General features: G+C 40.3%; 2 protein-coding genes across 2 annotated transcripts; both read right to left on the bottom strand.

The window, feature by feature from the left end:
- Positions 1-6637: 6637 nt before the first annotated feature.
- Positions 6638-9294, bottom strand: gpr85 (G protein-coupled receptor 85). The gene is made up of 2 exons (XM_042402820.1): positions 9062-9294; positions 6638-7985 (listed from the first exon to the last, which is right to left on the bottom strand). The coding sequence occupies exon 2, from the start codon at positions 7832-7834 to the stop codon at positions 6701-6703; it is 1134 nt and encodes a 377-aa protein (XP_042258754.1). The 5' UTR covers positions 7835-7985; positions 9062-9294; the 3' UTR covers positions 6638-6700.
- A 2023-nt stretch (positions 9295-11317) lies between these two features.
- Positions 11318-12176, bottom strand: LOC121890507 (small integral membrane protein 30-like). The gene has a single exon (XM_042402821.1). It carries the CDS (start codon positions 12004-12006, stop codon positions 11818-11820), a length of 189 nt encoding a protein of 62 aa, XP_042258755.1. The 5' UTR covers positions 12007-12176; the 3' UTR covers positions 11318-11817.
- Between the last annotated feature and the right edge of the window lie 2596 nt (positions 12177-14772).

Below are 14772 nucleotides of genomic sequence, written 5' to 3' on the forward strand. Positions count from 1 at the left end.
CAGCGCTGAAGCATTTTCAAAACAGCTCCTTTTGAGGGTGGAACAACAGAGCGGCAACAGTGTAACAGTCATAGAAGAACCAAGGTTTCTTGTGGAGAATTAGACAAGAAGATTGATACCACACTTTTACGGTAAATATTTAGCTGGAGCCAGCAACCAGTTAGCTTAGCTTAGCATAAAGACTGGAAACACCGGGAAACAGCTAGCTTGGCTCTATCCAGATAACACAATCTGCCTACCAGCACCTCTAAAGCTCACTAATTAACATGTTATGGTCTGGACTATTTCTTGGGTGGGACCAGTGGCTAGGCAACCAAAAGAGAAGTTACTGATCCTATAACCAAAAAATAGTTTGTTACATAACCCTGAGTAAAATGATGAATTGTAGTTTTTACACTTAGTTTTTTGTACGGATAAAACAAATGAGACATAACACATTAATTAGTGAGGTTTTGAGATGCTGGTAGCTGTTACGCTAAGCTAAACGGCTGCCCGCTACAGCTAACTACATATTTACTGTAAAAAATATTAAAGGACATTAAAGTGGTATCAATCTTCTCATCTAACTTTCAGGGAGAAAGGGAATAAGTGTATTTCCCAAAATATCAAACGAATCTCAAAAGGATGCATCCTACAGCAGTACTCAGTCATGCCTACTGATGAACAACCTTTCCAGCACATTAATTACTTTGAGAATTCTACTGTCTGGTGACCTTAATCCGCCAACTCTGCAAAGATACCATCATCCAAGTGCACATATGAACCGCCAGCTGCAACATTTCATGTACAGAGGAGCGTGTCAAGAAACCTCAGCATAGCCCAGAGACCCCCTCCTAGTGCATACAGGTGTGACGCCACAGATAGAACCAAGACAAATTCCCCCTCCTCTCCAAATTTGCTCCAAGCTGATTTTCAGAGAAATGATCCAACCACTGACTCACATTACAGGAGAGAGAGAGAGAGAGAGAGAGAGAGAGAGAAAAAAATAGTGTTTAAATATGCAGGACGGAACCTTTGAAGCTCCATCCGCAATTTAATCAGTTAATATTTAAAGCAGGGATATTCTTTATATAAGGCATTTGCATGATGGTTTGCAGGAGTTGGGAGGAAGGAGGTGGGGCCGGTTGTTGGAAATGAAGACATGAAGACTGAGATATTATGTGGAGGAATCTTTATCCACTTGCAAATTTTTATCAGGCATCCCGTTGATCATTGGTATTCAGAGGCCTGCGCTGCCTGTAATAGCTTGTCAGACAATAAATGCAGCAACATTTTTTTTTTTTCCCCAGAGCCGGCCCCCGGGGGATAGAAATCATCATTATGTCCTGTTTTATTAGACCTCCTCTCCTCCTGCATCTTCACCTAACGCCATCTTATTCTTCATTATCTTGGGTAAATATTATCAGACAACGTAACGCAATAGCTGTTTTACACAAATTCAGATTCTGTTTACATGATTATGCTGATACAGCTGAAAAGTAGTGACATGTATGTTGTCTCCAACTCTACATATGCATTTGACTAAACTGGTGGGGGATATCAGCATGTTTTCGTCAAAGGATTTGCTCACATTGTCCCAGATGTTTAAGTGACAGATGTGGTCACTGCCCTATTTGTTTTTATACTTAATAGCATTGGAAAATGACAGGCATTTATTATAAAATGAAACAATGGATTATGAATGGACAGTGAGCAGGACAGAATTAAACAGCTGAAAAAAAAAGAAAAGAAAAGAAAAAAAAGATAAAATAGTAAAATTTTGGGTAACACCTCCAAATGTAGACACATTTGTGATCCTGGCATTGTCATTTATTTTACCGTTCTGCTGTGGTACATTAGTCATAAAGCTGAAACATCATTAGAGGGGAAACCACTGCAGAGCTGCACTTTGATGACTGTTAACCGTCTAGGCTAGAGCTGAAAAGAGGACTGTTTTGGCTTCACAGACTGTTCTGACACACTGATAGTGGAGTGACCTGTGTGCCTGAGGACAAACATGAATGCATGAAAACCCACAGCCACACACACACACCACAAACACACAGTACTTGGGGTCACTTAACCATGCTCTTGCACGCACATATACACACAAAGAGCAAAAAAATAAATAAAAATTCCACAGAAAACTCCATGAAACACACTGTAAGTAAATGTCATTTCACAAAACAAAATGATCATATAACATATACTTATGTAAACCATATTGAACCATTATATTTCCGGCTCTGTTCTCAAGCAGTCACACAATCAAACAAAATAAGTAGAGCAGGGTGATGCCAGAAAGACAGAAAGCAATTCTTCCTTTTTTCCTGAGTAGCTTGTCAGAAGATTGAGTCGTCCACTCCATTCCTTTCAAGGCAGCTTTCCATATTTGAGTGCTTCTCGGCACAGACCCTTGCTGCACTTTAATTAAGGTTTGGTGTGCATTATACAAATAGAAAATGCTTAAGAGTGCAGAAAGGCTCACATTAGAGAGCTTTTTTCCCCTTTTAGAAAAAGCCAATGTTTCTCAGTCAACAGATGGTATTTACTCAAATTATAGACCACAAATGAGGGCTAGGGTGAAATGCTTTTTTTCAGAGCCCATTGGCAGTCCATTAAAAAACAGAAATTGTGTGTGCAAATCCACCGAGACACAAGGAGAGTGACACGGAATTAGGGATGGTTGTGTTATTCACTGGCAGCCAAAATCCAATAGAAAGTCTTCTGATCGTTAAATGAAAAGTATCTCCAGCAAAGAATTATAATTGCCTCACACACACACACACACAGAAAAAAAAAAAATTGACACACATCCGTTTTTCTTTTTTCCATGATCTAAACACAAGTGCAAAGAAGCAATCCCAGTCAGGCGGTACAGTAGACTACAGCATCCTAATTGCTTTGATTATGAACAACATGTTTCTCTGGAGAGATGGTACCTCGGAGGGGGGAAAAGAGTTCAGTATGAGAGCTCGTCTGCCAGAGCAAAGCGCTTTCATGCCGACCACCTCTGCCTGTCATCTTTTCTCAGACATGGAGAGAAACAGAATTACTAGGGCATTCAAATGAACATGCCAGGAAATGGGCCAGTGCTAAAAAGTGACACCGTTTGTGATTCGCATATGCTGAATGAGGCTAAAATATACATATTCTTGTCTCAAGCAGCAACAGTTTCAGCCCCAGTTTAAAGACTAAATCCTGCAAAATCTCATGTCTTTTTTCATCAACAATTCCCTCCTTTGTCTAGCTCTTCATCTCATTTTTACAGGTTTTTATAAAATAAGAAACAAAACTCATGACAGCAGAACGGACAAAAAACAAGAAAGGTATTTTATGTAAAACCATTCCCTTAAATTTCGATAAATGGTCTTGTCAACATCTGACATCCCCCTTCTGAGTCCAAATTAGAATGATCAATGTCCAAAATAAAACAGTAATTGCCAACCTCATAATGAAAATGGACCCATAATAGGAATTTCTCATCAGCAGAACCTGAATCCCAGCATGCAATTACCTGGAGTGTTTACAAGCCATTTCAGCATCGTATTTGGTGTTCTCAGGCACCTAGGCTACGGTTATTACTTAACTGAATGTTTTTTAGAGGGAAAATAGGACAGTGGAGAACATTTTTGGTCAAAAGCAAAAAGCTACAACGGTGTCTGAATCATGAAAAATTGGCAGTTTCAAATCTCATTATTTAGCTCATACTCTACTCTCAGAGGTGCACATATTGGCTTTCAAACATTGTCAGTTACAGTCTTTTACAGAGAAATACCACTCAATTTAAGAATAAACATGTCTTTGTCTTGTGGCCTTTATTAGCCTTGGTTTTAAACTGTAATGTTGTTCAATGACAGGAACTGTGTTGGCTTTTTTGTTTGTTTGTTTGTTTGGTTTTTTTACATTCCATTATTTATAAATAACAAAAAAAATGGTATTTCCTTATCCTTGAATAAGCTGAAGAATGCTGGCCTGAAATTGAAACACATTCAAGCATTTTGAGAGAAGTTTGCTTATACAGTAGCTTGGTTATATTTATTTTTTACTGAAGCATTCGAGCTGACAAATTTCTTCCAGATTTTGAATAAATTGTAAAATGTTCCCATTTTCGTAGTTCTCGTTTCCATTTTTTTTTTCCAATTAATTTCCTGTGCAGCTGCACATCAATGTGACCTTAAAAATGAGAGAATTGGACAAACCGCTATGTCATTTGTGGCTACAGGGCTAAGAGGGAGAGTATTCATTAATCCAGAACCGTTTGCCATTACTTCATATAGGAATCGCATATATTACATCTACAATTCAGTGGTATTCCCCTTTAACACAGAATGGGAAAAAAAACTGCAAGAGAGGGAAGCTGGGAGAGTGTGCCCAGGGATATATTCATGGAGATTATTCCCATTAAATGTCAAACACATTTCACATTCAGTGACAAGGTTTAGCATATATTCTGCTTTGACAAGCTGTCCCAATGACAAAAAAGACTGTGTTCCAAAAAAAGACACATTTGATTTTTTTCTTTATCACTTTCTCTTATAAAAAAAAAAAAAACAGTTGGCATGAACATAAATGACACATTTTGCTCATATAAAATCCTTTCACCATCTAGCATTAGTCTTTTAAATACAAGATAACAACATTATAACATTTCAACAGCGCCTTTAACATATTGATCAGTCATAAAGTAACGATTTCCCCCAGTGTGGATCTGTACTGTTTTGTAATGAAGCTGAATCCAGTTGATAGAAACACATTTTAGAGATACAAATCTTGCAGGTAAAGATAAACAGTGAGTAAGTTCATCAGCTATCCCCTTATCAATAACCAATACTTTCCAACTGTTAAAATGGACATACAGTATCATCTCCACCCAATGAGAGGGATAAAAACAATGTTGCAAAATGGAAAGTTTTTATTTTCAAAAAGCAACAGATTACACAGTTAACTTTCAGCAAATGCAATCCTAACTGAAACTGTACTCACATTCGGGACTTCAAAATGAAAGACTCACATACTTACACACAATCTATCTATAATATACAAAAAAGAATACATAATAAATATTAAAATGGCCACAAGAGAAAAAAGTAAGTCATTGAAAACAATCAGTAGAGAGCAAATGTAGGGAAAGTAGAAACAAGACGGTGTGCCTTAAATGTCTTTTTTTTTTTTTTTTTTTTTTTCCTTTAGCATTTTTTACAAATTGTGCAAGATTTCATACTAAGGCTCTGGTCTTGAAGTGACTGTTGTCTGATCCACACACATCCACGCTCTGATACGCGCACACACGCACCCACTGACACACACACACACACACACACACGCACACGCACACACTCGTGCGCACACACTCCCTGTGCTCTGAGCACTCTGTGGGGTGTAGCAAACCGTTGCAGAATAAAAATGGGCTGCTCAGTGTATGGCCTGTGATGCTCATAGGAATGGACCAGCTTTTAAAATGGACATGCACTTCACGTTGATGTGAGAAAAAGAAAAAACTCCCCTTGCATCTAAAAAAAAACCCCCAACTTTTTTAGGAGTGAATGAAATAAAATTTGAGAAAAAAAAAATAACCCAACAACCAAGAAACATGACAATATCATAACCATTAAGGCAAGAACACCCGGAGTGGCATCAGCAATACTGTACTGTAACAATATGATAGTGTTTAGGTACATGGATATGATGAAACATTTAACTACTTCTTCAATGTCTTTTTTTTTAAGCACAAGGTTGTTCTTAAAAGCAACTTTTTTTTAAAAATCCAAACATCATTTCATCTTTTTTTTTCCTCTTTTTTTTGTAAAAGGTGATAAGAAAATAACAATGCCAGACACTAGGGACATATGGATCGTAAAACTACAAGAAATAATTTCTAGTTTTAAGTTGCAACTTCAAAACCACACATTGTAAATCCCCGTCGTTAAGCCCCCACCCAGTAAATGAAAAAGATATCACTTACATTAAAACCATTTTATCCTCTTGTGATGGTGTATTCCAACAGTCACCAAGTTTTGCTTTACTTACAGCGATTGTGTAGTCTGTTGCAAATTAAAGCATTCATTGTTAAGTTTGGGGGGGGGGAGGAGGGAGGGGAACGAAAAAAAAAAAAGTTGTCCTTGCAATGCAACTGGCAACTGTTGACCAAAAAAAGCATCTTTACATCTTCTTTTTAGTGCAACTCTTAAAATGTAAAACATTTCCAGTGATTCCTTGAGAGGTATCATTTCTTTGTTTTATGTTCTTTTTTTTCATTTTCTCTTTTCATATTTTTTGTATTTCACACCTCACAGAATTACGCATCTTCAAAATATCCAAAGCAAGAGGTTTTGTTTTCATTGTTTTGTCAATTCTTTTTTCTTTTTCTTTCTTTTTTTTCCAACTTTTTGCTTCTCCGCATTGACATGGCCTTCCACGATGTCTGTTTACTAGAACATAAACACAGGAGGGGATCCGGACCTCCTGCGTATTCCATTCCCTTCAGCCTCCATGTTTGATACGTTTCATATTCAATCACCCCGGCAGAGCCTCGTGATTGGCAGTCCACCTTCTACCTCTGTAAAGAAGGGTTAAGAGAAGGAGGAACAGGAGAAAAAACTGGAGGATGAAGAGAAGAGAGATAGAAAGAGAGAGTGCGCTGTACAGTGGGAACAAGCCCAGATCAAGATCAATCAGGGAAATAGAGACATAGATGAGAAAAAAACCCACAGCAAAACCTTCATATAACGCAGTAGGGTTCCCTTGGTAACCTGGATTTTCTGCAGTAGAGGAGTGTGGTGCTGAAGCAGCGCCGGAGCTCCCTGTTGGAGAAGATGCAGATGAAAGGATTGACCCCAGCCTGGGCAAAGCTCATCCACACAGCTGCCGTCAGGTAGCCCCCAGGGACTACAGGGCCCCTTGCAAACACCCGCCAGTAGCAGGCTACCAGATAGGGCCCCCACAGTGCCAGGAAGAAAAACGTCATGATGTAGAACATCCTACTAATCCTCTTCTCTGTTTTGAATTCATCCAATACCAGTAGACGCCTGCGGCCCGCTGCGTTGCTGTTCTGCCGGATGCCCAGCAAAGTAGGCGGGGTGGGGCCTCTACCAAATCCAGCCAGCCAGTTGGCCGCCGCCTGCCCGCTGGCGCCTGGCCCGTGGAAGGTCCAGTTCTGGCTGACAGCAGGCACGAACTGGACAGGCTTCATCTTTCGACGGTCATGGACGAAGAAGATGAGCTTGAGGTAAACCAGCTGTGTGGCCAGGAGAATGAGCGCCAGCAGGAGCATGAAGCCCAGTGAATCATTCGCCCTAAAGGAGCGGTGCTGGAATGTGCACTGGTCCTCCTCCCGGATAAAAGAGTATGTCCCTACGTCTAGCACTGGCGGGAACGCCATAGCCACTGACAACGTCCACACCATGCAGATGACAGCCAGACAGGTCCAGAAGGTCAGCCTCTTGGTGTAGAAACGGTGATGTGCAATGGCCAGGTAGCGGGTGACGCTCACGCAGAATAGCATGAACGCCGTGTGGAAACAGGAGAGCACACCCAGGAAGGCGATCACTTTGCAGGTCAGCGTGCCATAGGTCCAGGCAGATCCATTCTTGACCGAGGTGAAGACAAAGGGGAAACAGATGGCAGAGCGAAGGATATCGGAGGCGCACAGGTCCAGCAGGAAATAGTAGGGTGCTCGGTGCAGGCTCTTGTCTTTGACCAGCAGGATGGAGATCAGGAGGTTTCCAACCACACCGACTCCAATGATGAAACCCAGAGAGGTCAGTTTGAGGAACGTGGCGAGAGGAGAGACATTCTGCAAGATGGTGTGGTCCCCTGCATGGCTATAGTTCGCCATAGATGGAGGAGGGATCATAAAGATAGCGGAATAGCTTCAGCCGAGTATCATGATCTAGAGGTGGCAGGGGGAGGCGTTAGATCCATTTGGCGGTGCGCTTTGAAGAGGTTTCCAGGCATATAGGCAACCTCTCCTCTAAGGCATCCTTTGTTCCTTTGTCTCATCACACCTAAAAGAAAAAAAAAATCCCTGAAAAATATCATCCACCCATCAGCATTCAGTCCCAAACAACAGCTGCATTGTTTTCAACCGCACTTGCACAATCTAGAATGTGATAAGCAATAATTTTCCTCTGCCTGTCTGTCATTTATTTATTTATTTGTTTGACATTTTGAACATGTTAAGTGGCACAGTGCAGAGCTGCGCTTGAACACTTTGTCTACAGACAGGAACACAGACAGACAGCGATATGGAGCTTGATTAGACTAAAGCATAAAGCTGCAATGCAATTTTTCTTTCATGAGGCTTCGGAATTTCGTGAACAAAAGCACCATGAAGGCAAAAAAAAAAAAAAAAAACAACATAAAAACAACAGTCGAGCCCTCATTAACACAAACGACGCAATTTTTTTTTGTACCCCTGTTCTGTCGGAAAGAAGCGGGTTACACGCACACGCACACACAAACACACACACACACACACACACACACACATACAAAGGCTCGGGTTGGATTTTATTGGACATTTTCAGCGCACTGTGAAGAGAAATGCAGTCCAAAATAAGCTCTTCTTGATCACACCCTACACCCTGCAGAACAGAGGAAGGCTTTCTAAAGCAGTGGGTGCCTCGAATAAACTCGCCCTGCCTTTATGCATTGTGGAAAATCGACGGAGGGTGCATACATAATAAAGCATCCATGTCTTTTTTTTTTTTGTCTGATTAAAGGTTAACTGGATTAGGGGTCTTACGTTAATAGCTAAGCAGTGTTCTCATTAGGGCGTTTATTGAGCCAGCCTCCATTTTCCAGATCATCTTTTATACTAGTAATTACAAAGAGTTAGGGGAAATATACTGTCTAATACTGACAATAAAGCCGCATTTCGACATAATTTGCTTGTTAATGCGCGGGTGTGATTGCCAGTCGGGATGGATAGGAAACGATGGTTAGAAGTGACAATAACAAGCCTGCTGGCAACAATATTATGGGATATTCTATTGGATCGCTATGCTTCATTGTTTAGATAATTACGCATAGCCTATGGTAATATCTGATTTCATTAATATTGGCGTTTGTGCCTACTTACGCGTTTTTTATGCGTCCTCCGATTGTCAGTCGAGTGTTATACGCGCGTGAATCCGATAGATTTCAGTCAAAAAAAAAAATAAAAAAAATAAAATAATCACACACACAGCAGGATCAAATCAGCGTTGTTGCATCCCAGTCGGCGAACGTCTGGATAAAGCACAACAGTGTAGCGGATCCGCACGTCCATTAGACTAGAATAATTTCCAAGTCCCCGCTATGAATTGCCCAGAATCGCAGCCACCACACAAGACAAGGCCAAAAAAAAAAAAAAAAAAAAAAAAAAAAAAAAAAAGAGAGAGAGAGAGAGACAGCCGATCACAAGAGCAATCAAAAAAATCCCTACCTGTTGATAATCCTATTTCGTTTCCCTCCTGGAGGTTATTTACATTGCACGAGTCGGGTTTGGCTGTTTTAAAAAGCCTGATTTGTTGCCTGCCCCCTTTTTTTCCTCCACGGTGAATATCCTACAGTAAACGGAGCTCAGTGCGCATGCGCTCTGCATCCCTATTTGTGATCCAAGACGCGTCTTGTCTCTTGTTGCAGCAGCAGCAGCAGCAGCAGCAGCAGCAGCTCCGTCTCTCTCACGGTAACATCTGCTCAACGGGGCCGCTGCTGGCCGGTAACGCGTTACACATCAGTACTCACTATATCCTCTGGTAACGTGTGGTGTAATGGATTACTATTTTAATGTCAGCTTTACACCTAGAGTCGAGATAAAAAAAGACATATTTAGGCTGTCATCCTGAGTGTTTCAGACCAACTTCCAGGTGAAAATTATTTTGCAAATCATATATTTCAATCAAATAACATTTAAATTATACCAAACACTAAATGCTCATCATCCATTTTTTTTATTAGATTATTTTATCCCCTTTTGGACATTTTCTTTGCAAATAGTAGGCTCAACATTCGAGCATGATCCTGCTTGTCTACAGTATAGCTCTCTGTCCGCCTCTCATTGTGCTCATACATGTTTCACTCCACAGAAATGTCGACCATTATGTACAAAGTGAAGGGTTAAATCAGGCAGCCTAGTTCACCTCAAGGTAGAATGACTTCCCTGTACTGTACATGCATAATTGACAAGCACTTTGCGCACTGTTGTTCATTCTGCCCGGGCAGCATGATAAATTCATAAGATTTGATTTCTGAACCATGTATGGAGAGCTGTGATGTCACAAGCAGTGTAACAAGTGAACAATGATTTGGCCGCATATGCACGCTGCACACGTACATAAAAATATTTATATGTGGGCCATATGAAACATAAATTAACTATGATCATGCATCTAGGAAATGTGTCACCACATGCAACTGATATAATTTGCACATGTGCAGATTTCTATTTTGTAGGATGAAAGAAATCTGCTACTGAGAGTCAACATGTGCAGGCGGTTTGTTTTCAATTACGGCTTAGAAAATATCACAGACATATGTTATGACACTTACTCAATGATAATACATGTAAACAGTCATACTGTAGATTGGTACTTCATTATGAGTAAAGGATACTCAAGGATTACTTTTTCTAGAGAGAAGCGACACTACTCCTCCAAACAAGGCTCAATTAAAACAAAGTCCTTAGTGAGTTTGTGCATGTTCCAATATTCTCAAATGCACAATCACTCATTTTGGCACAGACCTTGTAAATATTATGATATATCATTATCCCCTGGTTAAATAGCTGTTCATTTTTAATCATCAGTTATAAGAGGCAATTAAGTTGAACACTTATTATTTAAACTTTGAAAAAAAAAGGATTTCGTTAGAAAGTTAATTTGGTAAAATTGGAGTTCAAAATTAAAACCTGATATTATTTACAGAAGATGTGATGGATAATGTTATTCAGTGCTGACTAACAACAACTGCAGAGCAAATGTTAGTTGTGTTCATTTAGCTAAAAGCGTAATAATGAACACTGTTGCAGTTGTTATCTCCATCTATGAACTTTCCCTATGTTTAGAACATGCATGTCCAATACATCTGTTTATAAGTGGACAGTCAACTTTCCTAACCCATTGTCAGACTGAGACTGCATGTAAACGATGGTATTACCCAAAGCAGGAAGACACTGAGGATCTCTTCAATGCATTTGCACTCTGTGATCTGTTCCATCAATGAGCATGAAAGCACTCTTTCCACATTCTCTAAATGTACAAAGAGTGAGGAGATGACATTACACACTCATTTAAACATCACGACCATGAGTTTTTTGAAGAGCATCAGATAAAGCAATTTATTAATCACAAAGCCATATTGTAACATGTCTTAATTGCAGATATTGAAACAGTAGTTATACTCTTTTGATTTAACCACACTTGTGATATTGTGCTTCAAACAATGGCATTGCTGTGTTGCACATTGCAGACATAAACACATCAGTGAGGAAATCACAGTGATCAAGCACAGAAGATAGCTATGCGCAATATACGATGCAAGCATCCTTAGGACAATATACAGTAACTGCAGCAGTCTTTCCATACAGAAAGCAACAGTGTTTGGTCCTTAATCTCAGCAGTGCAACAATTAACAGTTCCTGTTTTCGGACTTCCTGGATTTTCCCTTCCTCATCTCCATCAGAGTCCACGTGGTTCCCGTTGCGCCTGACGCATTAAATCCAATAAGGCACGTTTCTTATCAGTCGCTTCGACACAAACCTTGTGCCAGAAGGTCCATATAGTAGATCACACATGAAGGTACCAATGCGGTGGATGGTAACAGGACGGGACAGGCGCACAACAAGGAGATCCTCTCTCACAGCTGTCCGTTCCGCTTCCGTGCGTACCAGCCCAGGCAGGCGCAGAAACCCACCACCGTGAGGACGGTGCCCAGCAGCAGGGCTAAAGCGTCGCCCGCGTCGTAAGCCTCCGCAGGTTGGATCATAGAGAACAATATCAGCCCGATGATCGCTGCAGCGTGTGGAAGTTCGAGTACGGGTGCCATGTTGAGCTTTTCCGCTGTTGCTGTTGACTTTCGGGAAGCAGGAGCGCCTGCGCCACAGTCAGATGACAGCAGCTGAGCGGCTGGACTTCCTGGTGTGCTCAGCCAATTGCAACGCTGCTTTATTCTAACCCATGCCTTCTGGACGTTTTTTTTTTTTTTCAATTGAAGTAGACCAACTTTCACTTTCAGCTGATATGTAGCTCGAGGAAGTAAACTTGCATAATTCTACCGTTTTTTGTTTTGTTTTTCAGCTCATCAGATATAAATACAAACTGATCATGGGCTCCAAATGGTAATTATTCTACAGTGAGTGGATTTGTGACATTGCTCCTCTTATTAGTGATGATTAGGCTGACAGGCTGTCAGTGCTTCATGTCCTCACCCCCTAGGCCAATGCTATAAACAAATGAGACTATTTTACATCAGTCAGTCAGGCTCGTCAACAGCTCTTGTCTGAAGCTTGATATTCCCTCTGAGGACAAACACGCGTTGACATGCATAGGCTATTACTGTATGATGTAGCATGTGACACTTGTTGGTGAAGGTCAGGCCAGAAAAAAATGAGTAATGCTGAGGAGAGCCTAGGGCTGAAACACGTCCGTTTTTTGTTTTTGTTTTGTTTTTTGCTGTTGTGCATCATCAAAAAATGACATACACTTATTTTTGAGTGCTGATGACTTTTGTTATTTAGACCAGAAAAAAATGCCATGAAAAAAGAATTTTCCACGTAACAGAAGCTTAAAGTTTTTAAACTCTCACGGGCCATTTTACTATTTCAATTTGGACAGCAAGAGAATCTCACACTGAAAGAACTCTTATCTCCTATTCCAACCTGCTCTGCTTTGCTGCGGTGCACTCCTCATCTCCTGAAACATGTTAAGATCACTTCATATCGGCTGTGCTGTGATGACTAATCACGCCAACATTTCAGCTCATGCTACAAATTGTTTGGCTTGCAGAGCAGTTTTTTTTTGGGGGGGGGGGTTGCAGGGGTCTATATCTATCTCTGTGCTCTCCTGGGGCACTTTGCCTGTAATTTAATTAGAGCACACAAGCCAAAGTAAAATATTGACCTTGTAAGGCTGCCATACCTCTGTACCTACCTGCTCCGAGCGAGGAGATGAATAGGCACACATTCCCGCTGCTCACTCTTCTCGCTTTCTCATCATACACTCTCTCTCTCTTGCGCCTGCTGTCTGTTTGGCAATTTGTCTCACATTGCCTATACACACACACACACACACACACACACACACACACACAAGTTTTGTTAGTCTCGTCTGATCTCTGCGGCTGCATTCAAGCACCACATGGCTATTACAAGCCCCTCAAGAAGCTTCTTATTCTCAACATAAAACATTAAACAGCTGATTCTGTTACTATCTGTTTGTACCTTCTTGTGAGTTACATTCATTCCCTAAGCAAAGGCAAGTTCTAAATCTTAATAACAGCATGAAATCCAACGTGAAATATGTTTTTTACTCTCACTGGAAATGCCCTCCAGATTAATTTTGTGGTTTTATAGTAAATTGTCATGACTTCTGGACCAAAACACATTCACAGGCACACACACACACACACACACACACAGCAGCAACAGCAGCAACAGCAGCAGCAGCACTTACCCTGGATCTCAGCGGCGTTGGTAATTGATCAGTGGGAGGATGAGAGAATATCCAGAAATGAGAGGGTTTGTCTAACAGGGCAGGACAGTGACATTAATCTTTCCTACTTATGTGTTCTGCATCGTAATATGCTGCTCAGCACCTGAAGGCCCGTCCCTAAATTTGTACACTGGTTATGTCTGTATATGCACTGGTGTGAAACAGTGTATTTTCAAAAGACTTTATCGCTGTAAAATTGAGCTCAAATTTGAATTGCTAATAAACTAATGACACAGCAATTATTGAGGCCAAAACCTTTTTTTGTGGAAACTGTGTCAAAGCTTCACGCCTTTGACTCCGCATTTCCTATGGTAACTTCTGTGGTGCGCTAGTGACGATAGCAGGTCAAAGCCCAGTATAGCTTATGAACATTGATACAATATGTTTTTGTGTGTCTGTTACAACTGAAATAATATAGCTAACTATTCAGCCACTCACACAGATATTGCACAGTTTGTACCCATTAAATTACAGCAAGTCCATACCAAAAAGTAATTTTTTTCTCATTTGTAATTACAATTTTGACCAAAGTACACAAGTCAAAACACACACCAAGGATATACTTTTATATATAGATAATATATATATTGTATATATAAATATGTATATTGTTTATTTATTTATTGTAATTCCACTACAACTTTACATTTATGTGTGTGTATTTCCAGTTACTCAACCTTTTATTTATCCCTTCCTGTTCCCTTCTGACTTTAAGAGACGTTTCTTCCCCTCAGTCGAGTAAAAGTGCCACTGGCTGCCAGGAATCAGTTGCTTACCTGGCAAAGAAGACGCTCTATAAAAACGTCCATCTCAATGCGTCTTTCAAGTTAGTAGCAAGATGCAGAATCTTGTTTGTGTGTTTGAATAATGTATGTGTGGATGTTTGTCTCACAAAAAAAGTGAACTGATACACAGATGCTCTTATGAACTCCTCGTCTCCATGCTGTGTGTGTTAGTTGGTTTAGTTATTCACAGCCCATATATATATCATAATTACTTGTGTATTTGAGTTTTTATAGATTTTTAGCATTCATATTTCTCTAAAGTTGAATCAAGACTGTTTTCAACAATGTTTTAGTCAATATTTACAAAACCCCAGTTG

Source organism: Thunnus maccoyii, chromosome 23, assembly GCF_910596095.1.
Source record: "Thunnus maccoyii chromosome 23, fThuMac1.1, whole genome shotgun sequence".
In the NCBI taxonomy this organism is placed as follows: domain Eukaryota; kingdom Metazoa; phylum Chordata; class Actinopteri; order Scombriformes; family Scombridae; genus Thunnus; species Thunnus maccoyii.

Coding starts and splice junctions, on each gene's coding strand:
- gpr85 (XM_042402820.1), bottom strand. CDS start 7,834: ATGATCCCTCCTCCATCTATGGCGAACTATAGCCATGCAGGGGACCAC.
- LOC121890507 (XM_042402821.1), bottom strand. CDS start 12,006: ATGGCACCCGTACTCGAACTTCCACACGCTGCAGCGATCATCGGGCTG.